Source organism: Microdochium trichocladiopsis, assembly GCF_020744255.1.
Source record: "Microdochium trichocladiopsis strain MPI-CAGE-CH-0230 chromosome Unknown B0I36scaffold_7, whole genome shotgun sequence".
NCBI classification, from domain to species: Eukaryota; Fungi; Ascomycota; class Sordariomycetes; order Xylariales; family Microdochiaceae; genus Microdochium; species Microdochium trichocladiopsis.
Window position 1 is genome coordinate 2,277,057 of NW_025763550.1, and position 26,225 is coordinate 2,303,281.

The 26,225-nt window shown below is 56.5% G+C and overlaps 10 protein-coding genes across 10 annotated transcripts; 7 read left to right on the plus strand and 3 right to left on the minus strand.

Annotated features, from left to right (window-relative positions):
- The first annotated feature begins 504 nt into the window (after positions 1 to 504).
- On the plus strand, positions 505 to 6,505 carry B0I36DRAFT_271597 (putative intermediate filament protein MDM1). The gene is made up of 4 exons (XM_046151294.1): positions 505 to 953; positions 1,018 to 1,706; positions 2,266 to 6,013; positions 6,095 to 6,505. Exons 1-4 carry the CDS (start codon positions 811 to 813, stop codon positions 6,153 to 6,155), a joined length of 4,641 nt encoding a protein of 1,546 aa, XP_046010690.1. The 5' UTR covers positions 505 to 810; the 3' UTR covers positions 6,156 to 6,505.
- Positions 6,506 to 6,648: 143 nt separating this feature from the next.
- On the plus strand, positions 6,649 to 7,011 carry B0I36DRAFT_351360 (uncharacterized protein; the record flags this gene model as incomplete). Its single annotated transcript, XM_046157004.1, has 1 exon — positions 6,649 to 7,011. The coding sequence occupies one exon, from the start codon at positions 6,649 to 6,651 to the stop codon at positions 7,009 to 7,011; it is 363 nt and encodes a 120-aa protein (XP_046010691.1).
- Positions 6,705 to 9,062, plus strand: B0I36DRAFT_328142 (uncharacterized protein). The gene is made up of 8 exons (XM_046154559.1): positions 6,705 to 6,927; positions 7,078 to 7,184; positions 7,300 to 7,428; positions 7,528 to 7,533; positions 7,620 to 7,783; positions 8,137 to 8,213; positions 8,277 to 8,373; positions 8,432 to 9,062. The coding sequence occupies exons 2-8, from the start codon at positions 7,127 to 7,129 to the stop codon at positions 8,873 to 8,875; spliced, it is 975 nt and encodes a 324-aa protein (XP_046010692.1). The 5' UTR covers positions 6,705 to 6,927; positions 7,078 to 7,126; the 3' UTR covers positions 8,876 to 9,062.
- A 1,530-nt stretch (positions 9,063 to 10,592) lies between these two features.
- B0I36DRAFT_365029 (glutathione S-transferase) lies at positions 10,593 to 11,483 on the plus strand (the record flags this gene model as incomplete). The annotated part of the gene is made up of 2 exons (XM_046159075.1): positions 10,593 to 10,647; positions 10,729 to 11,483. The coding sequence occupies 2 exons, from the start codon at positions 10,593 to 10,595 to the stop codon at positions 11,481 to 11,483; spliced, it is 810 nt and encodes a 269-aa protein (XP_046010693.1).
- Positions 11,484 to 13,003: 1,520 nt separating this feature from the next.
- On the plus strand, positions 13,004 to 14,498 carry B0I36DRAFT_328162 (uncharacterized protein). Its single transcript, XM_046154560.1, has one exon. The coding sequence runs from the start codon at positions 13,268 to 13,270 to the stop codon at positions 14,417 to 14,419; it is 1,152 nt and encodes a 383-aa protein (XP_046010694.1). The 5' UTR covers positions 13,004 to 13,267; the 3' UTR covers positions 14,420 to 14,498.
- Positions 14,499 to 15,981, minus strand: B0I36DRAFT_328163 (uncharacterized protein). Its single transcript, XM_046154561.1, has one exon. It carries the CDS (start codon positions 15,693 to 15,695, stop codon positions 14,661 to 14,663), a length of 1,035 nt encoding a protein of 344 aa, XP_046010695.1. The 5' UTR covers positions 15,696 to 15,981; the 3' UTR covers positions 14,499 to 14,660.
- Positions 15,982 to 16,462: 481 nt separating this feature from the next.
- B0I36DRAFT_328164 (uncharacterized protein) lies at positions 16,463 to 17,208 on the plus strand. Its single transcript, XM_046154562.1, has one exon. It carries the CDS (start codon positions 16,718 to 16,720, stop codon positions 16,940 to 16,942), a length of 225 nt encoding a protein of 74 aa, XP_046010696.1. The 5' UTR covers positions 16,463 to 16,717; the 3' UTR covers positions 16,943 to 17,208.
- On the minus strand, positions 17,209 to 19,073 carry B0I36DRAFT_433068 (uncharacterized protein). Its single transcript, XM_046162652.1, has 2 exons — positions 19,063 to 19,073; positions 17,209 to 18,999 (listed from the first exon to the last, which is right to left on the minus strand). Exon 2 carries the CDS (start codon positions 18,668 to 18,670, stop codon positions 17,441 to 17,443), a length of 1,230 nt encoding a protein of 409 aa, XP_046010697.1. The 5' UTR covers positions 18,671 to 18,999; positions 19,063 to 19,073; the 3' UTR covers positions 17,209 to 17,440.
- Positions 19,074 to 21,260: 2,187 nt separating this feature from the next.
- Positions 21,261 to 22,151, minus strand: B0I36DRAFT_365034 (S-adenosyl-L-methionine-dependent methyltransferase; the record flags this gene model as incomplete). The annotated part of the gene is made up of 1 exon (XM_046159076.1): positions 21,261 to 22,151. The coding sequence occupies one exon, from the start codon at positions 22,149 to 22,151 to the stop codon at positions 21,261 to 21,263; it is 891 nt and encodes a 296-aa protein (XP_046010698.1).
- A 1,056-nt stretch (positions 22,152 to 23,207) lies between these two features.
- Positions 23,208 to 24,905, plus strand: B0I36DRAFT_246918 (amidase signature domain-containing protein; the record flags this gene model as incomplete). The annotated part of the gene is made up of 1 exon (XM_046150265.1): positions 23,208 to 24,905. One exon carries the CDS (start codon positions 23,208 to 23,210, stop codon positions 24,903 to 24,905), a length of 1,698 nt encoding a protein of 565 aa, XP_046010699.1.
- Positions 24,906 to 26,225: the final 1,320 nt, after the last annotated feature.

The following is a 26,225-nucleotide window of genomic DNA, read 5'->3' on the forward strand; positions in this document are numbered from 1 at the left end:
GGGGGCTTCGGAGTCGTATGGTGGGCTCAATTGAGTGCTAGAGGTCTGTCAACAGTGGTGACCTCAAAGCATGGCTGCAATCACGCAGGCCTGGCAGATACACCGCCTGGTGACGCTCCAAAGGATAAACGAGGTAAAGTAAGGCTGCGTATATGCTCTGAGAAGGACGACGAAGGCCCGGAAGACCTGGCGGGAAGAATGCAGAGAAGAGTCTGAAAGGCAAAAACGCAAAGGAGTGCTCCTATTGTCGATGGGTCTTCCTGGCGTCCAAGTGACGTGGAGACTGGGATGGGACGGGAGAGCAACCGGATGTTTACACGGTGCACCTTGGTTGACCAAGAGACGGACAGGGATGCAGCTGCAGTGAAAGGTGTGTGTGGGGAGTTGGCCAGGCTTGAGGCCAACTGGGACGGCCCCTACCCACCCGTCTCGTGCCCCACGGCACCAGGACGCCCCCGCTACAGCACCTGCCCAAGTCAAGATCCACTTCTTTTTTTCTTTGCAGAACACCAGACAGCTGCAGGTGCAGACCACGGGCAACGACGACTTCATACGACGCAATCAAGCTTGCCGTTGGCAAACAACAACACCTGCAGCCCTCGCCAGCCAATCGAAATCACGACAGGGGTCGGCGGCGGTGACGACGACGACGACAACGACGACGACGGCAACAATAACAGTCACAAAAAAAAGAAAACCAATAGCATTGAAGCACAGACGGCGACTGCCAGTCCCTTGTGGCGCAACGTGCATCCCCAGACAACACGAGAACGTCAGTAGGCACCGCCGAATCTCCGTCCGGCAGCAAAGATGGCAGGCCCGCCGAACAAGAAGCAGAAGCGCGAGGCCTATCGCCAAGCGCAGAGAGAGAGCGGCACTACTGCCATGCCCCAGAAGAAATTCTACCGACAACGGGCCCATGCCAACCCGTTCTCGGATCATCAGCTGGAATAGTACGTCCTGCCCCCGCAGGGTCCCCTATGCTGCACTTTGAGCCGGAATCGCTGACCTTGACAGTCCTGTCTCTCCCCGGCACATGGATTGGTCGCCACACTTCCCGGCCTACGTTGCCAAACACGATACAGCTAGCAGTACAGAACCCCGGAGCGACGATTCAGTGGGTTTATTGGCCCAACCCCAGCACCCAACCTTGACAAGAGATGTCGATATCGTGGACATAGGTTGTGGCTTTGGAGGGCTCATCGTAGCGCTCTCACCCGCACTGCCGGGCAACCTTATGATTGGCATGGAGATCAGAACTCAAGTCACGGAGTTTGTCCAGGACCGGATACGAGCGTTGCGCGCACAGGACGCCGAGGGACAACAATATCAGAACATTGGCTGTCTCCGTGCCAATACTATGAAGTTCTTTCCCAACTTCTTCAAGAAGGCGCAACTCTCCAAGATCTTCATTTGCTTTCCGGATCCGCATTTCAAGCACAGAAAACACAAAGCCCGTATTGTCTCGTCGACTCTTAATTCGGAGTATGCATACGCTCTGAAGCCTGGTGGCATCGTGTATACAATCACAGATGTCGAGGATCTTCATGACTGGATGGTGCAGCACTTCGTTGCACACCCATCGTTCGAGAGGGTATCCGAAGAGGAGCAGGAAGCTGACCAGTGTGTTGGCATAATGAGAATAGCAACGGAGGAAGGCAAAAAGGTCGAGCGCAATAAGGGACAGAAGTTTGTAGCTCTCTTCCGTCGTCGTGAAGACCCGCCCTGGTAATGGTACGACATGCATAAAAGAATAATTGTACAAGAGTTTCCACTCCCAATGACTCATTTCGAAACGATATTTCGGGCTCCAGGTCCTTGATTGGCCTCATGTGAGTCTTGCACGTACTCAAGACTGAAGGACTCCAAGTGGGCTGTCAACCCTGAAGTACAGCCCTCATCGCTCACGAAGCAGCAATTGGATGCTAGCGGTCATTCTCAATAACGAGATAACTCTGTGGTTGGGATGAGGTTTTCTGTCGTGGGCATGCTACGTTTTATGCCAAGAATACGGAGAATTCATCAGGACAACAAAGATCAGTTTCAACAATGTGCAGCTGTAGAGGGCAGTCGGCTGCACGCCAGCTTCCAAGTTCCAGAAGAAAGCGCGTGTCCATTTTCAGAGTGGCTGCTGGGCTGAAGTGGGGCATCGTGGTCTTGATCACGTAGGAAATGCTGTCATTGCGCAGGGGCTAAGGGTCATCTGGCTTCCCCACCAGGAGAGTCGATCGATAGGCACCTCGCTCGACACCAACTCCAAATCAGGCTGCGATATCTGCAATCACTCATGCATGACTTGGCGTCGAACGCCTGTCTTCTCGCGTGATCTATGCCTTGAGTCTGGTTTCCGGACCATGGCCCTCAAGGGAAGAGACTTTGTCGTTGCCGGCATTGTCTGCTTCATCGCTTGGGGCTATGCGGTCAATTGGTTCCCCTCCATCCGATGGACGGGCTACGCTTTCGTTGGAGGGATCACAACAGCGCTTTTGGGCTCGCTACTGCTCATCCTCCTGACCTCCCGCGGCTCTGCGTACGCGCGACGCAATCGCTCGGCCAGACCCGACGCCGTAGCTTTCGTGGCACCAAGGTCCTGGGTGTTGGAGACCACCGCTCTCCAAGCCCGACAGGCTTACGTCCGACAGCCCCTCTTCCCAGACCTGCCCGGCCTGTCGCATGCGGTCGATAACCTCCTTGGCCTCATACTTCGCGACTTTGTCAACTCTTGGTACTCGCGGATCAGCAGCAATCCAGTCTTTACCCACGAGGTCGATCGCAACATCCGCCTGGCACTATCGTCACTCTGCGACCGCCTCGCCGATGCCGATCTCGTTGAGGCGGTCATTAGTCGCATTGTTCCAATCTTGACCAACCATTTCAAAGATTTCTTCGATGCGGAGAGGGCAGTACGGGGCAGGAAGCTCAATCGAGATGTTACCGAGTCGGAAGAGCTCGATCTGGCCATTGCTTCCAAGTTTCGAGATGGCAAGCTCCACGCGGCCGCATCGCTCTCATACGCTGATACGAAGCTCGCCCGCCAGGAGCATCTGCGGCAAATTATTAGTAGAATTCTCCCTCAGCTTCTGCCAGCAAACATGATCAACAGTCGCGCCGTGCTAAGTATCGTCCGCGAAATAGTGTCTTGCGCCGTCCTATTCCCGGTGATGCAACTCCTCTCCGACCCCGATACGTGGAACCAGGTCATGGAGAATTATGGCCGTTCGATGCTTCAAGATAGGTCAACTGTGCGCAAGCTCCGCGCCGCCCTGGATGCGCACGCATCACCCGCCCCGAAACCATCCAAGATGGCGGCGTTTCCACGCATAGCCCCTGGAGACGGCGAGCGCACGTTTGAGCGTTTTATGCGTACCATACGGAAGCTGAACAACTTGTCCGATGCACGGCGCTTTCGAAGCGAGGTGGCGAGCCAGTTGAAAAGGGATTCGCAGATCGAGGGTCAAGATCAAGCATATCTGCGGCGTCTAGAGATGGGCAAGAAACTCCTAGACCAGAAAGTCCATCACTTAGCAGCGGGAGGCGATCGCCATGGCGCAACATCAACACAACCCGTAGCCTCTACCACAGAGTCTTCCAAACTCGAGCGCGTCTCACTGGCCGAGCTTCTGAGGGATACTTCGGGGCTCTCGTATTTCATGGAGTTTATGGACCGGCAGGGCTTGATGACTCTCGTTCAATTCTGGCTTGTTGTTGATGGCTTCCGCAATCCGCTCGAGGACGACGGACCAGATGGCGCAGAGCTTCCATCGACAATAGTACCCTGGACCGAGTCTGACCGGACAGACATTGCCCAGATTGACCAGGCATACCTTTCCAAGGCCGAGCTGGAGGTTCCCGCGTCATCGAGACAGGTCATACGAGATTTCTTGTCAGCAGGAAAGTCCGCGACGAACGAGCAGTATTACGCTGCGAGGTGGTCGGTCTTGAGAGCACAAAGTGCGGTGCTGGAGAAGATGGAGTCGAAGTGCTTCCAGTCGTTCAAGAAATCCGACCTCTTTTTCAAAGCCCTGGCGGCTGAAGAGGCAGCGAAAACGTCTGCGCAGCCACTTCCAACACCGTCTTCTCAAGCTGCGGCACCACCCAACCTCCATCGGTCATCACATTCATTCACAGCAAGACCCACAAACGCGAACGCTAAAGTGAATCCCAGGCTGAAGGCAGTGCAACCCCAATTCAAGCGCGTGCTGTCCGCGTCAGAGCTGGGAGGGCTGGGAAACAGTGCCAAGTCCAATCTAGACCCCTTGAATGGGGCGCGACGCTCGCTGGAAGCTGATGCTCGGCCTCACGTGCGGCAAGTCAGCGAGGACTCGCCACATTCGCCGTTGTTTGATGACGAGGAACTCGAGCATGACGTGCTGGGAGAATCTGTGCAGAGCTTAGATCAGGATCTCACGAAATTGACCCCAGATAACCACGTCGTGCAAGCAATGGAGCAGGCGCTGAATAACATCATGGAGAATGAGCGGCCGCAGACGGCGGAGGAGATCCGCGAGTCCCTATTTGGAGACGATGATGCACAGTCAAGCATTTTCTCTGGCCACGAGCATGACAACCATTCCATGGAGACCTCACGAATCTTATCTGAGGGCAGGGAAGGAGACCGACCCAGCATCACGTCACTTGGGCTCGTCAGTCAGGCGTCTCGCATTGGCGTTTTCGTGGACAATGACTTGTTTGGCGACGAGGAGAGGTTCCTGTCTGACGAGCAGGAGGAGATCAGCGAAGACCCAAAAGGCGATGTTGAAGACGAAGTCCATGCAGCCGCACCTGGTGATCTCGGACTTGCGGAAGCGATCACTGTTTTGACTAATGACATTGACAAGCTCGTAGCACAAGAAGCTGTCCTGGAGTCCTTAACCAAGAAAGCCGAGCTAACGAACAACACGGCGGAACTGCGTATCTTGCGCAAGTCGAGGGCAAGTCTGCAGAGAGAACTGCGGCGCAAAGAGCTTCAGCGTCAGCAATATGTTATCCAAGAGAGCGATAACAGCTTGTACGGCAGAGCATCAGCCCACATCAAGTCCATTCAGGTTGGCAAAGATGAAGACGGCAAGGAATTTGCGGTCTATGTCGTCGAGGTGCAGAGGAAAGCAGGAGAACAGATGCCCGCAGCAACATGGATTGTGACACGGCGGTACAGCGAATTTCATGACCTCCATCAACGGCTTCGGCATCGGTATCCATCGGTTCGGCACCTCGACTTTCCCCGGCGAAGGATGGTCATGAAGCTACAGAGTGACTTCTTGCGCAAACGCAGCCAAGCCCTGGAGCAATACCTGAAAGAGCTTCTTAACCTCCCGGACGTCTGTCGCAGCAGAGATCTGCGGTCGTTCCTGTCTCAGAGTGTGATTACTCAAGGCGAAGATATCATGAACCGTGAGGACAAGAAGGACATGATGACTCGCCTCTACGACTCTGTGGCCGACGGCATGGAAGACATTCTCGGCAACATCCCAGTCCTGGACCAGCTATCGGTTGCCGGGCAAAATCTCATCGCTGCGGCTACCAGCCAGATCAATGCGATGCCTCTGGACGCAAACGACGGCGTGATAACTGCTGCAGAGGCTGAGGCCGAGCTCAACGCCTTTGAAGACAAGGAGCTGGAACCATTCATCAAGCCTATTTGCGACATCTTTCTCGAGATATTCGGGCTGAACCGTGGCAACAACTGGCTTCGTGGGCGCGCAGTTGTTGTTGTCTTACACCAGCTACTTGGTGGAACTATCGAGCGCAAAGTCCGCGACATCTACAGACTACTGACCCGGGAAGACGCGATTCTCCGCTATCTGAAACTCTTGACAGATTCCATGTGGCCAGGAGGACAGATCAATAGAGACAAGCCACCGCGCACGGCATCAGACAAGGCCAAGACGCGACGTGAAGCGAGTCTGATGCTCGCCACCCTCGTACCTGATCTGGCAGGGAGTGTGGTTGGAAGATTGAATGCCCAGGCGGCCAGTCGTCGCATCTTTGCAACTCTCAACAATCAAAGATTGACGTGAGTGACCCCCCCCAATTGCCATCCCGCCTGAACCCATCCGCTGCGAGAGCATTCACTAAGTACGGAAATCTCTTTCAGAACTCATCTCATTTTCACGATTGCGGATGAGGTCGTCGACATCCTCTTCCCAAATACCTAATGTGGGAAAGCGAGCACGGCAACGCATGCAACGAAGTTGGCGTGCACGTCGCCTGCCTCAACTTGATATTGCCGAGTTTCTGTGGCATGCAGCTTGCCTTGACAGTAGACCATTTCCGGACGACTGGATACACATCCTATATTTGCATGGTCCTGGCGTTTGAATCATTATATCCCACCTGCTTGTTTGCCTTGCCCATCATATCTCTCACCATAGCTCGGTTAAATGAAGTTGATCTGCACGAGCTCCCTAGTGTTATCGTGATGCGACACAAGCGAAATGATGCAGCCGCACTGACGAGGTCAAAGCATGGGTGTCCATGAGTAAGTATCAAGTACTCAACCGTGTGCTTGTATGTATGTGAGAGCTGCTAGCTCCAGCCGACAAAGTCTTTGTTTCATAAGGACGGGGGCCTTGGAAACAGAGGGTGGTCCGTGCACGCGATGGGCGCCTACGGCACTTGGGTGACTCCACTCGCAACCTTCGAGACGATATGGGGCGGCCGTGCAGCCCACCCGCCACTCAGCTCCGTCGCCATCTCCACCTTCTCCTCGTGCTGCGCATCGCCGCCGCAAAGCCCACTTCAGCTCCTGTGTCGTCAACATCGCAAAGCCACACTGGCTCGTCCCCCTCATCGACGACGCGTCACCAACCTCGCGCTCTTGCAATAGCCAACCCATCTCGCCGCACACCTGCCCAAGGATTGGCACCGTTGCCCTCCCCGCGCGCGCTGAAGCCACGATCGTCATCGCCAGACACCAAGGCACGACCGGTTCGTTCTACTTCCCAGGCTGGCGCATCTGGTCAAACCCACTCTCCGGCGACTGTCGAGGAACCAGGACTGGACCGCGCCTGAGTGCGCATAGGCTTGCGCCCGACAGCCATTACCTGCCCATAAGGCTTATAATCCTGGACCTGACAGCTTTTCTACTTCCACAAACGACGCAGCGCTGCGCTGCCTCCTCGGAGCCATGGCATCCACCGAGGTTTCGGCCACCAGGCTCTACTTGGGCAACCTCCCAAAGGGCGGTATGTGACGCAGCTTTCTTTCCGACTTGAAGCGCTGGATGGATCGGGCCGCTCGTACCCAAGCAATAGTTTCTACCACGAGGACAAACCTAACTGACGACGATCCTACTCTCAGCCACCAAGGCGGACCTGGAAACTCATTTCGCAACCCATGGAACTGGAGAAATCACCGAGATCAAGCTCATGAATGGATTCGGCTTCGTCGAATACAAGGACCCAATGGACGCGCGTGACGTCGTACCTGGTAAGCTCAACCTCGATATTGATTCATACTCTGATCAACCGCTCCCACTCGACCTTCTCCGGTCCTCGAACTTGTGCTAACGGTGTATTGTCATGACAGCTTTCCGTACGTTCTAAACGGCTCTGTCTTTCCCAGCTTCCGATCGATCCTGCCTCGATTCCCCGGCTAATCAGTTATTAACACCGATAAAGACGGATCCGATTTCATGGGCCAGCGCCTTACGGTTCAGTTCGCACGAGGCTCTCGTCAGCGAGAGGGTGGTTTTGGTGGCAACAATGAACGGCAGCCACCTCGGCCTCGACGCACCCCGCACCGCATGCAGATTACTGGACTTCCCAATGATACCAGCTGGCAGGTCTGTTCTAGCTTCCGTTTTCACTCCCTCCCTCTGGATTAGCAGCTCGAAGAGTGTGTCGCCGATGCCGGTTGAATGCATTTCACAGCTTTGCTCTTCAGCCTTCATCAACTACCAACGCTCTTCCCGGGACCTGGCCGTATGGATGACCGACGCCGTCAATTTTTCGGGGTTCTGTCATTGCTCTCTCCAAGGATCCAGGAATCCTGCCCTGGAGAGCAACCCAGGCCGGCGGGCTGGCCGACCGGTTTGGACCATGGTTTCCCGCGAGCGCTCATCCGACATTCGACCTCGCACACATGACAGCTATTCGACAACTTGGGGATTACGACTTACAAGGACTCTGGCTCTAGGATCTGAAAGACTTCGCTCGGCAGTCGAGCCTTGACGTGGTTTACTCCGAGACCGGCCGTGACGGCAATGGACGTGGGTGAGTTACAGTAATCAGAATTTTTGACCTGATTGATGCATCAAACTGACCCCATCGTGCCAGATTCGTTGAGTTTGAGTCTGCAGCAGACTTGAGGACTGCGATTGAGAAGCTTGACCAGCGTGAGTTCAAGGGTCAGCGCGTCACATGCATTGCGGACGTGAGTTTACAACTTTCCGGACACTTCTCGAACGACTTCTAGCTCACACGAAGAACAGACACAGCCCGATATGCCTTTCCGTGAGCGAGGCCGTTCTCGCTCTCCCGGTTTTCGCAAGCCATACGGTATGCCCCGCGATCCATATGACCGCCGCGGACCCCCTCCTGGTGGCTACAGTCCTCCTCGCGGCTACCGTGAAGACTATCGTGACAGAAGTCCCCGTCGTGAATACTACGATGACCGCCGGTACCGGTCCCCACCGCGGCGCGGACCTCCGATGGAGGAGTACGGAGCGCCCCCTCGTGGCCGCTACGACGATCCGTACCGACGTGAATACGGACCTCCTCCCGACCCGTACGCCAACGGCCGAGGCTACGACCGTCCCCCGAGGGACTTTCCTCCACGAGATGGCGGTTACCCTCCTCGCGATCCTGGCGGTTATCCACCGCACCCGCGTGAGGACTATCGACGTGGGAATGGTGGTCCGCCTGGCTACTGGTAAACCTCTTCATTCCTCACTACGACGTGCACACAGCCTTACGCTTTCTAGATGCCCCGTCAGCGTCAGCAATATCCTGCCCAGCTCCACGCACGGAGGCTCGGGCGCGGTGATCATGAACAGAGGGTAATGTCTGCGTTTCGCGTTTGTGGTTTTAATTTGGTCTGTTTTTTTTCGTCGTTGGTAGGAAATTGAGATTGTGTGTAACAAATGAACTGGCCTGGAGACATGCTTGTGTTGTTCGTTTTCTTTTCTTTTCTCAAAAATGGTCACGAGGTTCAGCTTCTTATGACAGGGGATTTCCTAGCCATGTATTTTCATCTTTCTTTTCGTTGGTGAAATTCTCCTCTTCTCACAGATCTCCCGGATGCCCCGGGGTTCACTGTGTCTGTGCGTTGGAGGAACGAGTCAGAATGCTCATGTTGACGACAAGTTGCAATGTGTCCTGGTTGCTTTCAGCTCGAATTGCCGAGGAGATTGATGACTGATCTGTATTTCCTTCCGTCGTGTATGATGTGTTGGTCTTCGATAATGATACCAATGGCAGGGGTTTACGCCAAATTCACCGTGCTTGGCAGCGACTTCTCCGTGCTCCCCTGCCGTTCGTCCTTGTTATCACCTTCAAGTTGGTACTATCCAAACAAGAGAGCCTGACGGTGGGATTTCAAAGTGTCCCTGCCAAACACCGTCGATAGCGCACGTATAAGCGACTGGGGCGGCCTTCAGCATGTTTCTGCGAGACAGTCGCAGCCACGTGGACGCCTCGAGCACACGCAACTGGAAGTGCTGAATAATGGATCACCATTCGTACCAGGCAATGCTACTGCGTGTTTCTCGATACCCACAAAATGAGTAGCATTACCAAGCTGTGAGGCGCTCCAAGGCCCAGGCAAAGACGCAGACGAGACTGTGCCACTCAGGCAGCCAGGCCAGGGGTCTCGTCCCACACGTCGACTTACAAAGCCTAAATCTGGTATGAATGTCCGACCCGAGACATCCATGGCTACAGTACGCAGATACGAGATACGAGATACGTGCAGGACGGCCCGCCCGAAGCGGAACAAAATGGTTCCTGCGGGTTGGGGACGAGCTTCAAGCTTGCGACTGAGCGGGGCAATGCATGTGCATTTGTCATCCATCGTACGCAAGCCCTTGAGATGCCAATGGTTTCCAGGGCCACTGTGGAGATTGGGGAACCCGAGATCCAAGCATCATCCACCACGGGTCTAGTCACATTGTGATGACATAGCCGCAGAGGTCCCGTCGTACGGCTGCATGATAAGCTTCGTCTTTCGAGGGATGCCTGCATAGAGCAGGCTGAGTAGCCACCTGAATCCAGGAGTACACCCTGCGTGCAACACACTTGCCGCGTCCAAGGCCCAGGCCCCCTCTTTCTCCAACTCCTCACGTAGAAACTCAATCCCCATCTCTGTGTAACATGCTGTCACCACTCAAGTTGCGCCTGCCTGCTGCCGGGCCCACGAGACTTCTTAAGGGCCCCAGCCCGCCCCTCCGTTGGGCTTTTTTTACTGCTCCTCGTGCTTCAGCATTCCCATTCCACCAAGGCAACAGCCCTAGACTCTTTCACCTAGCCACTCCTCACACATCACGACACGCTTCCCGCCGACCACCTGGAAGCTCACACCCGGCGTACTCTACCACGAGACAGCTCCAGCAGGGCCAATCCACATCGTCACCTTCAACTCCACAGCCAGAAGAAATGTCGGAGCCTACTGGACTTATTGCCAAGAGCGGCATCGAGCTCCTCACTTTTGGTACGTATAGTGGCGCAGTCGATCTGCTCCGCTCCTGGCGAACGCCTCGTGATTGGCCTCTTATTAACAGACAGGCTGTAGGCACGCCAAATGGCTTCAAGGTCAGCGTCCTCCTTGAGGAGCTCAAGGAGGCCTACGGCAAGGACTTTACCTGGCAAAGCATCAACATCATGAAGAACACACAGAAGGAGCCGTGGTTTACCGCCATCAGCCCCAACGGCCGCATCCCCGCCATTGTCGACCACGACCGCAATGACTTTGCCGTGTTTGAGGGCCTCTCCATCCTGACCTACCTCACCCGCCACTACGACCCGGAGCACCGCTTCAGCTTTCCTGTCGACTCGGACGACTACTCGGTTGCAGAGCAGTGGATGGCGTGGCAGCACGGCGGCCTGGGCCCCATGCAGGGCCAGGCCAACCTCTTCTTCCTATTCGCCAAGGAGAAGATCCCCTATGGAGCGCAGCGGTACGTCGGCGAGTCGGAGCGCCTCTACGGCGTTCTGGACAAGCGTCTCGAAGGCCGTGACTTTGTTGCCGGTCCCGGCAAGGGCAAGTACAGCATTGCCGACATGTCGATGATTGGCTGGGTCAGCATCGCGACGTTGTCTGGCATCGACCTGAAGCAGTTCCCCAACGTCCAGGCCTGGTACGAGCGGATCGTCGCCCGTCCTGCTACAGCAAGGGGCTTGGCCATCCCCTCGGCTTCGAGCTTTAGAAACGAGGCGCTGGCCAAGACTCGTGCCGAGGACCCCGAGGCGAAGAAGAAGGCCGATGAGAACCAGAAGTTCTTGGACGATGCCAAGAAGCAGTACGGCTACAAGTACTCTTCCCCCTGAGCTGAGATACGCTGGCTGGTTGCCAAGTCATGAAAAAGAAAGCAAATAAATCCATATCGTCCAATAATGAAGAAACTTGCTTGGTGCTCAATTTGGCGGTGTTGTTTCCCCGGCTACTCACTTGACATTGGTGGTGCTCAACTTTGGTTTTATGCTTTACAGAACTATTTCAGTACTTGGAAGGGTATGAACAAAGACCTGGTTCTGACTTGTGGGTAATGAGCATGCAAAAAGAAAGAAGCACCGGATTGTCGATAGCCCGATGCCCGGCTGTTTTACTAAGAGGGGGGGGGCACGTAATACTGCCTGAAGACGACTGACTGCACGGCACTTATTCCCCGGTTCTAAGTGCATATTTTGCAGGGGATCAATTGGACCTGGCCTGGGGAAGCAGATGTCGTCACCGGGGTAGCCAGCGCAGCTCCCCATTGGCGCAAAATTTCACCGAGGCTACCCCAATGCCGTCGCCTTGCCAGACCTGGTCGTGAAACACCACAATGCGAGGGCTTGTGAGTGGCCCGGCAAAGGCATCGCGACCAGCCATCGGGCTCCAGTGACCGGGCCATCAACATGCCGACACCGCCTGTCTGGACTGATCGGCAACCCCAGGTTTCTCCACACTGCCACCTTGCAAAGCACCACCATGGATGCTTCCAAGGTCCTGGCCACGACCAGGTTCTCTTCACCCGCGTTGTCGTAGCTGTGCCGTGATGGGTCCCTGCCTGGTAAAGGCACCTGCTGCATGCAGGCAGGCCATGATGTAGCACGAGGACGATCTGGCCGACGGTATAAGAGCCCGCCGAGTAACCTCCTTCTTCCTGGGCAGGACTCGCACTCCACACGCACACGAGCACACCTCTCAAAACACCATGGCGACAGTCCTGACAACGGCACTGCTGGCCCTCGTGGCAGCAGGCGTGATGCCCACGGCAGCCGAGACGGTCGACATTGACGTGCCGCTGGACCTGCCCAGTCGCGTGCTCCTACCCGACGTCTACGGCTATTCGATCGAGCCGATCTGGGTCGACTCGTTTACCAATACGACAAAGGCGGCGAAGCTGCTGCAGACCATTGCCAACATCACCGGCAAGCCGCCGCCCATCCGCGTGGGCGGCAACACGGCCGACGCGACGTACCAGCTCGACACGCTGCCCACGGGCAACTTCTCTGTCGCCTTGCCGGGCCTGCCCAATGCCAAGACGTTCAACGTCACGCCCGAGTGGTACAGCACCTGGGGTGACTACTTCCCCGCGGGGACGGACCTCATCTACACGCTGAACCTGGCCGTGAATACTTCCGGGTGGGCCAATGCTGTCGCACAGGCCGAGGCCGCATACGCCGCGCTGGGAGACAAGCTCGTCATGTTTGAGCTCGGCAACGAAATCGATCACTACATCAACAAGCACTGGCGTGACGCCACGTGGGGTGTCGAGACGTACATTGAGCAGTTCCGCAACCTGACAGGCCAGATTGTCAACTCGGAGTGGTACAAGCAGGCGGCCCGGTCGGCCGGCGGCGGCGGCGGCAGCAACAACAACAATAACGGTGACGGGTCCGGTCTGGTCGGCAGCGGCGGCGACGACGACGACGACGACGGGAACAGTACGACCCTCGCGCCGCCCTTCACGTTCCAGGCCGGCGTCTTTGCCGACCCTCCCTGGGTCCCCGACCAGCACGACGAGCTTGACGACTTTGACATCATCAACATCACGCACGCAGGCATTGCCCAGACCGAGGCCACGGGCGGCGGCGAGGCCGGGCAGAGCATCATCGGCGCCTACGCGATGCACCTCTACCCGCAGTCCACCTGCGACCCGGCGCGCTGGCACCGGATGCGGCTGGACCTGCTCTCGAACCACACGGCCCTGTGGCTCAACGTCTCGCAGTACGCCCCGCAGGTCGCCGCCGCCGACGTGACGGGCCACCCGTTCGTCATGGGCGAGACCAACTCGGTTAGCTGCGGCGGGCGCAGCGGCATCAGCGACACGTTTGGCGCCGCGCTCTGGGGCGTCGACTACGTCCTCACGGCGGCGTCGGTCGGCATCGAGAAGATCTACTTCCATCTCGGCGGCAACAGCGAGTACAGCAGCTTCACGCCGCTCGGTTACCCGTACAAGAACGAGACCCTGGAGGCTGGCATCAGGCCCGGGTGGTACGCGCACTACTTCCTCGCGCATGTCGTGCGGCCGCTTGTTCGGGGCGGTGGCGCTGGTGCCGGCGAGCGCTTCGAGATCGCAGGGTTGCCCAGCGCCAACTCGAGCTCGCTGAGCGGGTTCGCCGTCTACGGTACTCCTCCCATCGCTTCTCTGAACAGTACGAAACCCGGAGGCGGCAGCACTACTGCACCACGGACAAGACGAGCCACGGAGCAGCAGCAGCAGCCGGCCGGCGACGCAAAGACGCTCCGCAAGCTCGTCCTGCTCGACATGGGCGTCTGGAACGGCACCGCGGGGCTCAGCAACCCGTCCACCCTGAGCGTCACGGACGGCACCGCGTTCAGCCCCGGCAGCCGCCCGAGCAGCACGTTCCGCGTGGCCACGCCCTGGTGCCCCGGCAGGAACGCCAGCGTGGTCCGGCTCCAGGCCCCCGGGACCAACGCCAAGAGCGAGGTCAGCGTCTCTGGGGTCACGTTTGATCCGCTCACCGGAGACGTGCAAGCATCAGCATCAGCATCAGCAGGAGGTGGGGGTTTGGAGAGTGAGGTGGTCAGCGTGGGTGAGAAGGGTGTGGTCGAGATCGAGGTTGTGCGGGCGCAGGGCGTGTTGTTGGAAATGAACGATGTTTCGCCCTGCGGCGGCACGTCTCCTGGTGGTGGTGGTGGTGGTGGGAACGGCGGCACTGGTGCCGGGACGGGAGCTGCCGGGCGGAACGGGCCGATGGCGGCAACGTGGTTGTTGGCTGTCGTCATGTGTGCTGTTGGCACTTTCATGTTGTAAAAGTAAACCAGGTTGCATTGAAGGTGTGGCGTTCACAAGTGTCTTAACATGTCTGTAGCACGAACTGACGATTGGCCATCGCCAGAAGCAAAATGCGGCGGATTGAATCATGCACATCGTTGTCATTAGCTGAGTCGGACAATTGCTGCACGATCTGATCTCTCTGGGAGGAGCATTATTACGATACCCGTACCTCGCCCATGCCCTTGTGACATCTCGTCCGCTCAAACATTATAGTTCCTCACGTCTTCGCCACCTTGCCGACCTCTTTCCCGCCCAGGGCCTTGTCAAACACCTCGAAATTGCCTTCGTTCTTGCGATCAAACACGGCAAACCAGATCTCCCGGAACCACCCGCCCTGGAACTCGGCGTCCTCGAGCACCTCGGCCCAGCAGTCGGCAATCTCGCCGGGCGGGTTGTGGAACGCGCCGCACCCAATGGCGCCCAAGACGAGCAGCTCGTGGCCCTCATTGGCGGCGATGCGCAGGCACAGGCGCATTTTGTCCTTGGTCAGCTGCCGGTCGCTCTGCTTCTTAAACATGTGCTTCTCCTTCATAGTGCTGCCGAGGCCACCGTAGTAGACTTTTCGCAGCTCTGGCCGACGAATGCCGGCGATGCTGATGACGCTAAGGACTGGGAGGTCTGATGGTGTGGTTGTACTTGTCGTCGCTGATGGTGACGAAGCTGGCGTTGTTGCAGATGGTGCTGAGGAGGATGCTTGAGTGCCTCGGGGGAGAAGTAAGCGGTGACCCGAGCCCATGGATGACCTGATGACCACCACGTCTCGAGTGTACAATCCCGTCAGAGGAGCCCATGGATAGTATTGCTTGTGTAGTGACAATGCAAGAGAGCTGCGGTAGCATATCGCCTCCTCCTGCGCCACGGCACCCGTCAGCCAGCCACCACCGGGCTGCTTGTCGGACGCGAGATTGAGCACGGCGACTCTTTGGTTCCGAGGCCGAGACGGAAGTCCAGGGGCTGTTGTTGAGGCCCGGGTTTGTTGCGACAGCGACTCGCCCATCATGATGGCCGCGTCGAGCGAATCCTCGTTGAGCACTTTGACGAGGGTGCCGTAGGTGCCTCGATCTGATGCAAGCGTGAAGCCCGGGCACTCGGCTGGGTCGAGGGGTTTCGTCTCGCGGAGGTCCTCCTCATACGACATGGTGGCGTCCAGGTGCGGGAGCTGCTTGAGGATTCCCGGGAGCACATCCTTGGTCTCCTTTGCGATTGCCGAGAGTGCAGCTCGGCGAGCCTGGACGTGTGGTGGTATGGGCATTGTGTGTCGACGGAAATGTGTTTCCTGGGCTAGTCATGCGTGAGAGCAGGCTGAGAGAGGGTCTGCGAATATGGGAATGTGCTTGCCCCAATCTGCTCGGGCGACTAGTGATGGCTTTGGGTGGGAGGAAACTCCGGAATGTGGTGTCCTTCTGAAAGCGGCACTTCCTCAGGGATGACGTGCTCAGGCTGGAAATCGTGCAGCGAGATCTGGAGCATCCAAAGACGACAGACTGAAGCGTTGGTAAGTGATCAAGGCATCGTGACTTTTGTGGCCGAGCATCACGACATGGTTGCGGAAAGCTGGGGGTTGTCGTCTCCGCATCGACATTGACTAGCGCAGGCACCAGCCGTGAGTCAACGGCAAGAAGCCCCAGCAAACACAGCTGGAGCGGGGCGGCTGAAGGAGCGCTGGGTGCCTGGCCTGGTGGACTCGCCGAGGCCAGCAGCTCGCAGGCACCGCCATAGGGCCTGCCCAGGTGAAGTCGAGCATTTACATAACTCACACCAGCTGCCAATACCACTTATGCTAGCCGTAGAAGAAAAGGAGTTGCAGGGATCACGGTCCATTCAATGTGTCTCCGCCATGACTACTAACAATTGCCACCATGCCAGGCACCGCCCAGCAGAAACGTGTCTTGCCCACTGAACTGAGGCCGCCCTAGAGGGAAGGAGCGAGTTGCCCGAATTGGCAGCCTGGCCAATCAGAAGCCGCGGAAAGTATCGGGTCTTTCCCAGCTTGTCAAGCTTGCACTTGAGCACTCTCTATTAGCGATTAGTGGCGAATCCGTGTGTTCCAAACTGCGCGACCAACTTCCAGCCACAACCATACGTCACTGCTATAAATCGTGTGCTGCCGGTGTGCACTTTACACGTCCAGTCATTGCCAACCTCAGCTCTTTACTCTGCAACATCACCCCCAGAGTCCAGACAACGCCGCAAACACTACAGGACCCCGCACAACTGCCACTTTCTCTTAAGAAGAGGACTTCAAGACCACACCACACACACTACACCACCACCATGCCCATCCCCACCTCCGCAAAGGGCTCCTCGGAGCAGGCCACCGCCACCACCACACAAACAGGCAACAACAATAACAACAACACAGCTTCTGTCGCAACGGGTGCGGGCGTTGACACGGGCGCCGGGGTCACGCGGGAGAAGACCCAGGCCGAGCTGGACGCCGACCGGCTCTACGAGGAGGCCATGGAGGACGAGTACGCCAAACGCGACGGCGGTGCTTGAACCAACTCTCCCTACCTAGTGCTGGGGCATTAGACTATTGCCACCCAGACGGGCTTTGATCTCAAAGACCTAATACGCTTTTGGTGATGGACGGGAAACATGCCATGGGCTAATGTAACAATTGGAACAAGAAAGCCAGCGACCATAAGCCGTCTACAGGCACTTGCATATAATATACCCGATACCCCGCTTACAACTCTGACTATTTATGAGGCTGCACTTGTGAATCATTCCATGTATGGCACTGACATTGTCTGTAGTCACATGTCGTTACTGAATCATGATATGACATTGCCATTGGCTAGAAAGTTGTTGATGGGACAAACCCGGAACTTTTTGATACAAAACCCCAGCATGAATGAAATGACGTTGCTCGCTTGATGCTTGTGTGGATTAACCTCCCGAAGCCAACCAAGTCGGCTTTCCCCCAGACTTTCAAACGTACACTCCCCTGGTCAGGACTTGCCACAAATGCTCGTCCCGAACATATTCCCCTATTCAGAGCGACTTCTCTAGTACAACGAGCTCGCGGAAGCCCTCCTTCCACTTGCTCGCCTCCTCCGCCGTGGGCCGCGGAAGCGGATCTCGTCCATACCCGCCATAGCCCGACCACCCTTGCATCCCGGCCTTGACGCCGACGACACCGCCCTGGATCGCCGTCCAGTCGCCTCGCGAGACAATCTCCTGGAGCGCCTGGGCTTCGCCGAATCTCTGGGCTTGGTAGAGATCCATGATCTTCACGCACGCGCGTGGCGCAATGTTGGCGAGCCCGGCAAGGATGCCGTGGCCACCGGCGATGAGAGACTGCATCGTGAAGTCTGCTGAGCCGGCGAGGACGAGGAAGCTGGGTGTGTTTTCGTCGTCGGTGCTGGCCGGCTGTGTCGTTGGTGAAAGGCGTTCCTCGAAGACGGAATCCTTGTTCGCCGACTTCAAACTCGACTGCCCGAGCCTATCGTTCTTTGAAGCAGCCACCCTCGTCGCAGCAGCAATGCGGTTGAGTTTGCCGGTATTGCCGCAGGTGAGTTTGACACCGACGATGTTGGGATGCTGCGAGAGCTTGAGAATTACGTCGGACGACAGGTCCATGCCATTGACGGCGCCCGGGTAGTTGTAGATGATGAGCGGGATCGGCGAGGCATCTGCGACTTTGGTGAAGAAGCGAACGACGGTCTCGCAGCCGGGTGCGAACAGGCCCGCGTAGTAGCTCGGCGGGAGGACCAGGGCATAGTCGCCTCCGGCCTCCCACGCCTCCTGACATAGTGTGATTGCTTCTCGAGTGCTCTGTGCGCCGCAGCCTACGATGATAGGCATTTGAGGGAATCCTGCGTCGTTGAGCGCCTTGCGCGTTGTGGAAGTGACGAGACGTCTCTCCTCGTTTGAGAGGTGCACTGCCTCGCCATTGGAGCCTTGAGTGGCTAGTCCCCTGACACCGCTCTGTGCGAGCCTTACGGCATGGCGGGCAATGGTGTCCAAGTCGAGGTCTTCGGTGGTGTCGTCGAAGAAGCAGACCGTAGGAACGTAGACGCCCTGTTTGAGAGGCCGATGCACGTGGAGAACCTCGGAATCACTGTTCGAGAGTGAGAGCGATACGCTTTGAACAGAATCCGAGTCGTCTGCTAGTGTGTATGCATTCGAATCCCAATTCCTGGAGCTAGTCTGATGAGAGTACGGCACAAAGCCGGCGGAGAAGCTCCCGACAGGAGATGACGTGTCTTTATGAGGCGCCATGGTTGACCAGACTGAGCATATGTCTCGTGTAAGAGCAGTAAGACGGATTGAGAACGAAGAAGTGCAAGATTGCGCCTGGAGGGCCTTGTTTGAGTATTTTAAGATGATGAATTGAGGGACATGTCGAAGGAAAACGATCAAGTCGAATTGGGATATTTATAATCGAGGAGCAGCGGGCTTCACGATACCTCACACGTAAGACCAGGGAGGCGGAGTTGCCGGATTGTGAGAGTGCGGCCTGGTCGGCTGAAGCGGGCGAGTGGCAAGATGCAGGAGAGATGTCAGACCCTCCATGGACTTTGAGCCAGTCATGCCTCCGGGAATACCGTCTGGGGAACCCTGTTAGTGTGGATGAGCGAATGAAAACCAGGTATAAGGACTGGACTGCTCACATGCCCTTCCCAGGCATGGGCTGGGCAGCTGGGCCGTCAGCTTGCATCCCTCGGAGCCGTATTGCCTGTCGATCTACGGAACATCGACCCACGGACCTGTGCAGCACAATGTCGGCGAGGATGCTGATTGGCAGACCGGGATATGGCATGCATGCAATAGTAGCATCGTGGTGCTTGTCGACACGCGAGGTAGAGTGTGGGGGTTACGCAAAGGCAACTTGCGCCTCGTCGTCCCCCGCCTCCGCCTCCCCCAGATCAGGACCCAGGCAGCCAGCAGCCGGGCTTGTGTGAGGATCATGACGCCGATTTGACGGATGTACCCTCCTCACCCCCTCCCTGCTGACATGAGGACTAACATTGGGTCAGCATCGGTCGTGATTCCGGAAGGCGAGCTGTACCACGTCGGGCACTGTTCCGCGTGTGACACGACGTGCCATGCCACATGACACACCGCCATTGACGGAATGGAACGTTTGCAAGAATCAAGAGTGCTTCCAACGCATCAGCCACGAGGTTCTGACCCTCTCTTGGTTGCCATCAATGGGATGTCCCGGTGAAAAAGACGAATTGGACTGTCAAGGCAAACAAACCATGACGGCCACTTGATCCAAGTGTCAAAGGTTCCCCATTTGACTTTCCGAACTGGATGGCCACGTCGCCGTTGCGCCATGTGAAGATTGTGAGGTGACTCCAGAGTCCAGCCTCTGCGACGTACCATAGTACGGGCAGACTTACAACGGCAGGCCGCCACGGTGAACCCCCACGCGGACTTCGCCTCCCCAGGAGCCCGAACTGCTGGGTGTAGATCCGAGCACGTGTTTGCGAGACGAGCACAGGGCAATTCGCAATGCTGCGCATCTTGTCCGTTTTTGAATACTGTAGCCGAAGTCGGGCACCTGGCCAGCTGGGCCAGGCTTGAATGCGGCAGGTACGTCTTGCCATGCGTCGGTCGAGAGGGGCCCTTGTCAAACTCCACCTCCGGGGCTGGCTCCTGTTCTCTGCCATTATTCAGAGGCCCTGGGCACGACGACCCCGCACAGCACTCCCAATCCGTTCAACCAATCCAGCCGGAAGAGAATGTCAAGGTACCAAGGGTAGAGGACATCTCAGACCTCGCATTTGGAGGCACGCAGGCGGAGAACGCCCTCCAGTCCACCACGAGCTTGTGGATGTTCACTGGTGGTCCACGCTGGATGCCCCTTTCGTCTGGCTGCATGCGTGCCCAAGGTCCCTCTGGCCAGGAGCAATCTCGCCAGAGCACCTCAAGGTAGTCAGTCAGCTGAGCAATTAAAGTTCCAATGAGGCTCACCGGGCCCCTAGGTAGCCCACAGAAGCACTACGTGGACAATTGTACGGAGACGGCATGTATGAGTGCCCAGGCCTGCGTCCCGTGACGAGCCAGCTGACCGCCATCTTGCAAAGACTCCAGAACCGTTACTCCAGAGCATACATGCATGCATGCAGCCATTCAGGAACCGCTCCTGAAACATCACAGACGCGCCCGGTGTCCATTGAGATCCATTGAGCATGAACTTGTCGGCCAAGACCCCTGTTGGTGCCGCCAACAAAGCTCGAAGCCTTGTAGTAATCATCACTACGTGCACAACCAAAGTTGAGGATGCCCTGCCTTTCACCGTCCACGAATCCACATCGCGGTCATGTTCTACCTCGATGATCAAGCCTGTTTGGCATGGCTGCCCACAGTATTCAACATGATTCACGACACATCGAGATGTCATCTGCATATTACAAAGCGATAGCTTCCTCTGACTGCTTGAACTAGGTTTGCCAAACTGACATACCTGGTCATGTAACGTGGACTGGATCAGTACGGGGTTCGGCTTCTGATTCCGGCGGCGCCAAGAGGACCACAAGCACAGTTGCCAGCAGTTATCAAAACAACACAATATGGTACAGACCATCGCGTCCAGAAGATTGCATGTGGCACGACGTTTCACTACCGGTACTCGGTCCTCCACAGCACTGCATCACCCGTAATTCACTCAAGGACCTAGCTATGCATCAAGCACGATTAGTCCTGCACGAAAGATTTGAAGTGGCCGTCTAATGTACGAACATTGTGTCTTTGACACGAAGTTGTGAGCGGCTGCCAATCGACGTGAGCAACGATTTGACACAGAACTAGTCCTTGTAAGGATACGAGCCCGATGTGGATGCTACACAAGAGGCAAAGTCCTTCACTTGGTTGCGACGGTAATGGCCGCCTTGAAAGCCAGATGCTCAGTACCGTCCTCCAACTTCTTGTATCCCTTGCTTGCCCTCAGCTTGTCTGCAACGATGCCAACTGCTTCATCCCAGCGCTCCTCATCAGAACGGAGCCACCCCGCCGACGTTGACCCCCCGAGAAAACTCCACAGCATAAAGGCAAATCGGTCAATGCTGTTGTCAGGGAGCTTGATTGGGATATCGACCTCTTGCACCGAGACCTTTTCGGGAGAGAACCCAGCTTCTTCCATTGTCTTGCGCAGCTTGTCCGGGCCAAACCAATCCCCCATCATGTCAAGTATGCGCGGCGTGCCACTCGGACGCGTCGCTTCAGCCGCTGCCCGTAATGCGGGCAAATTCGGCAGATCCGACCAGTAATTGACAATGGCTGTTCCTCCGGGTTTGAGCGTGCGGTAGACGTGCTTCATGGCATCAACGCCATTGTTCGACAGCACGAAGATGACCAGCGACATGAACGAGTGCGTGAAAGTCTCGTCCGCGAAAGTGAGGTTGCTGGCGTCCATCTGCTGCGTCTCCCAGGCCGTGGAAGGCCAGTCGGCAGCCCTCTTCTCAGCAGCCATGCGGTAGGCCGTCAGCGCGTCATCGGACATATCCGTGGCCTTGATTGCGATATCCCCCGGCTTGACGCCGTCCGCGAGACTGGCCAGTATGGCGGCGCTGCTGAAGCCTGTGCCGCAGCCGTTGTCGTGGACTACCGACCCGGCGGGGATCGGCGCCGTGCAGGCGAGTGAGGCCATTGCTACTTTGTCCGCGCCACCTGAGGCGAGCTCGTTGTATAGCTCGGGTGTCGGAGCCAGCGCCTGCTTCGGCGAGAAAGTGTTGTCTGTAAGTGCTCCGTTCATTGTGACGAACTGTTTTCTCTCGACAATCGCGGGGCTTATGAGCAAAGATCTGTACCTGGGGAGAACGAGGTCTTGAATTCGTTGGCGTTTCCTTTTGCTCTCGCAAACCAGAGGCGGATGGTTGTTCCTTTATACGTGACCCGGACACTGCTAAGTCTTAGAGCTTGGGTTTATGTCACCGAGACGAACAGTCATCGGTCCTTACATAGCCTATAGCCGAGATACCCGAGATTGCCCTTGGAGTAACAAGTCCCCTTTCACCTTGACAGCAAGGCAGCAAGCGCATGCCATTTGAGCAAGTCTAACGGAGGGTCCGATGAAGAGGGTACAGCTCTGAAGTGTGGAAAAGTGTGCAGTGCCATCCACCGCCCGGTGGTGGTGTGATCCTGGGCAGCTCTGACCTTGGCGATCTGGGTAGAAGCCCTGCTGTAAGCGTCGTCAGGTCTTACGACAGGGATATGCGGAGCCTTTTCGGCTACTTTCCCAAGAACTTTAAAGTCCTACACAACTACATATCCTTTTACCTGACTAAAGGAGCTCAACGCCAAACATTCGCCGGAGACATCCTGAAGAATCCGCTTTCGGTGACGGCTATAAGAGACTGCCAAAAGGTAAGGACGGAAGGGAACTGGAAGCTTCTCCGTGTGTATCTACTTTATTTCGCATACGCTCTTTGGGAATAGACATCTTGTGTAGTGATGGTGGTGAAGGTTGCAATTCCGCAAGCCGTTGACATTGCCTGTATTCCCAAAATGGTTGCTCGCATAAACTCCGTGCTGCGTGGCGCCAGTGCCAGGAGAAGCTGCTTGTAGATACCACGGCCAAGGCCATGTCCTCAATAGTGGCTCAGAGTCGACTTCAAGCACTGTCAGATTTGCTTGTGAAGGTCGTGACAATTATCACAAGGTACCTACTCGTGAGTTGGACCCACCCACAGACACAAACCCGTTTGGCTAATGCCGCAAGTGACAAGCCGAGCTGGAGCAAGAACACCATCTCGGCAGTCTGAAGTAGCTTCACTTGAAAGACCTCAAGATGCTCATGCACCCCGGCAGAATGAGTGCAAGACCGAAGACTACCGCCTGGGGCGTCTTCGGCCGGGCGTCGGCAGCAGTGCTGCTGGCCACCTGCTTGATCGCTCTTGCCCAGCCAGTCTACGCCTTCCAGGCCCGCCTCGACAGCTTTGATGCCAGCGAGTCGACCATCGCGAGCGTCCATGATGCCCTCATGTCAGGCACTGCATCGTGCCGAGACATTGTATCCTCCTTCATTGCCCGGATCGAGGCTTTCAACCCCACCATCAACGCAATCATGACCCTCAACCCCAGGGCCCTGGAGATCGCCAACCTCGACATGCGGCTGCGAGTGGGCAACACCACGGGAAAGCTGTTTTGCGTGCCGGTACTTCTCAAGGACAGCTTCGACGCAACCCCAATGTACACAACGGGTTCTTCCTTGGCCCTGGCTAGGAACCTTCCCCAGGCAGACGGCCCCGTCGTCGACGCTTTTCGCAAAGAGGGCGCGGTCATCCTCGGCAAGACAAGCCTCCACGAGATGGCCCTCGAAGGCATCTCCGTCTCGTCTCTGGGCGGTCAGACCATCAACCCGTATGACCATACTCGCACACCTGGTGGCAGCAGCGGCGGTACCGGGGCAGCAGTTGCTGCCAGTTTCTCCGTCTTCGGTACTGGCACGGACACGATGAATAGTCTACGCAGCCCCGCAAGTGCGAATAATCTCGTGAGCGTGCGTCCAACACGAGGGCTGATCTCAAGATCCGGGGTCATCCCAGTCAGCCACACGCAGGACACGATTGGGCCCATTGCGAGGACAATTGATGATCTTGCCGTCGCGCTGACCGTGATGGCAAGTGTGGGAAGCGATCCGTCTGACAACGTGACCCTGATGGTTCCAGCTGATGAGAGAGCTAAAGACTACTCTGAGAACCTTCACTTGGGCCAGCTGCAAGGTTTAAGGATTGGGCTGCTCGACGGCTTTTGGAACCACACGGGCTCTGACGAAACAACGCCAGTCAACAGGGTCATGGAAGAGACCTTGGGATTCCTCAAGGGCCAAGGAGTTCGCATCGTCAACATCACCGACTCAATCTACAATGCCACACGGATCGGCGCGGCTCTCGACGTACAGAGGTACGAGTACAAAGAAGTCCTTGATGCTTACCTTGGCAGCCCGGGCCTCGAAGGAGACGGGCCGCGCAGCTTCGCAGAGCTATATGCAAGCAAGAAGTTCTTCGTGTTGCCTTACCAGTATACTTTCATTCAAAGCGCCTTGTACTCGTCAACGAGAAACGAATCTTACAAAGCAGCACTTCATGGCGTCAATGTGCTAGCACAGACGTTGAAAGACACTTTCGAGGAGAACCAGCTAAGCGCGATCATGTATCCCGAGCAGAGAAATCTCGTCGTCAAGCTTGGCTCGCTGTCGCAGGTCGGGAGGAACGGCATCCTTGCAGCACTAACCGGACATCCTGTCGTGACAATCCCAGCTGGATTTTCGACTCCAACCGAGGACGCTCCACTTGGTGTTCCCGTAGGCTTGGAACTCCTTGGAATGCCATACTCGGAAGATCGATTGCTGCAGATGGCTTGGCAAATAACGCATACCCGACCGCTACGCAGAGCTCCCCTTTTTTCACAAGACATGGTTGAAATGTCCACCTATTCCACGGTGCCGGCCATTCGGCCCGCCAAGGACAACATCTCGCCATCGTATCCGATCGGAGTCCTGTCATGAGTAGAGCATCGTACCATAGTATATTAGACTGCCAGTAGTGGTTCCTGGACTCTCGAAAATCCAATCGGCATGGGATGGCTGGTATCGACGATGAGAGCAGGGTCATGCAGTACCGGATCTAGTGCCGGCCGTTCTACACGAATCACAGCGGAGCTCGTGTCTTGTGCCCCAGCTCAGCTGTCTTAAGCAGCTTCCTGGAAGGCAGGCAGCCCTTGGAGTGTGCCGGGCTAGTTTACACAGCCATGCAACTGCACGGTCTCGGGGCTCCATAGTGCAACTGTGGAATCTCGATCCCCTCATGTCACAGAACGTTCCCGAATCAGCATGACGTGGGCAACCTCACCGGCACCGCAAAGTCCTGCAACATCCCTAAGACACGTCGCTTCCATTCCCAAGTGAGATTGAAAATTCCTCGGCCGGGTCTCTCGGCGCTTCCAGAACAGAATGCTGGGAACCATGCAGGCACTCTGGGTAGTTACTCGAGTCAATGCACGCGGGCCAAGCGAGCCCAAGGTTCAGGGCGTGCACCAGCTCGGGATCGTCGATGAACCGACGGGGGTATGCACTGACCGGAGGATTCCGTTGCACTGAACGCTGCATCATGCCACAACCCACAGGCTCGTCTTTTTCCTCTCGTGCGAGGTCGTGGTCTCTCTTGGTGCCTTTTAAGCGCACTCTGTCTCACCTAAAGTACCTTGCCCACGCCCCTTGGCCGATAGACGGCGACCCTCTGGCTGTGATAACGACGTTGCTTCTAGGCCCTAGTGTCGTCCACAGGCAGCCTTGAGTCTACCTGCCGCAATCGAATCAAATAATTCTACTTGCTCAGTCCTGGCAGGGAGTTGCATTGTTTGCGGCACAGAACCTTAATCACATACAACCCCAGGACGGAAATCTGTACCGTTGGACGGCAGTCTTACCACGCTCTCGTCTCGCCAACCTTTTCGAAGAAAGTTCACGTCCTACCATTGGCATAACTTCGCCATCGACCTAGACCGAACAAAGGGAGAAAATGCGCATGGGAGGGCCCTCGCTCTGCCTGGTAGAAACAGTCGCGAGGCCATAAAGGTGCCTGAATCTCACCTGGAAAACGATTTCAAGATCTTTCGGTTGCATCACCTTACCAACACGAATCCTCCCCGAAGAAAGGGTGCGGTCACGGAAAAATCTACAAGGCGCTGAGCGAAGTACGAGCAAGAATCGGGAACCTCGAGGTCCAGCAGAAAGCAGCCGCGGGCATGTGCCAGGAGCACTACCAACAATGGATGGACTGTAAATGCCGAGGATTCCTGGAGATCAAGATCTGCCCGGGGCTGTTCA

Excerpts from the sequence above, each read along its gene's own strand:
- B0I36DRAFT_271597 (XM_046151294.1), top strand. The coding sequence starts at position 811 with ATGGCAGGCCCGCCGAACAAGAAGCAGAAGCGCGAGGCCTATCGCCAA. Across the intron at positions 954-1,017 it reads TCGGATCATCAGCTGGAATA|TCCTGTCTCTCCCCGGCACA; the intron begins GTACGTCCTGCC and ends TGACCTTGACAG. Across the intron at positions 1,707-2,265 it reads GAAGTTTGTAGCTCTCTTCC|GCTGCGATATCTGCAATCAC; the intron begins GTCGTCGTGAAG and ends ACTCCAAATCAG.
- B0I36DRAFT_328163 (XM_046154561.1), bottom strand. The coding sequence starts at position 15,695 with ATGCCCATACCACCACACGTCCAGGCTCGCCGAGCTGCACTCTCGGCA.
- B0I36DRAFT_328164 (XM_046154562.1), top strand. The coding sequence starts at position 16,718 with ATGCCCATCCCCACCTCCGCAAAGGGCTCCTCGGAGCAGGCCACCGCC.
- B0I36DRAFT_433068 (XM_046162652.1), bottom strand. The coding sequence starts at position 18,670 with ATGGCGCCTCATAAAGACACGTCATCTCCTGTCGGGAGCTTCTCCGCC.
- B0I36DRAFT_328162 (XM_046154560.1), top strand. The coding sequence starts at position 13,268 with ATGCACCTCTACCCGCAGTCCACCTGCGACCCGGCGCGCTGGCACCGG.
- B0I36DRAFT_328142 (XM_046154559.1), top strand. The coding sequence starts at position 7,127 with ATGGCATCCACCGAGGTTTCGGCCACCAGGCTCTACTTGGGCAACCTC. Across the intron at positions 7,784-8,136 it reads CCAATGATACCAGCTGGCAG|GATCTGAAAGACTTCGCTCG; the intron begins GTCTGTTCTAGC and ends CTCTGGCTCTAG. Across the intron at positions 8,374-8,431 it reads GCGTCACATGCATTGCGGAC|ACACAGCCCGATATGCCTTT; the intron begins GTGAGTTTACAA and ends CACGAAGAACAG.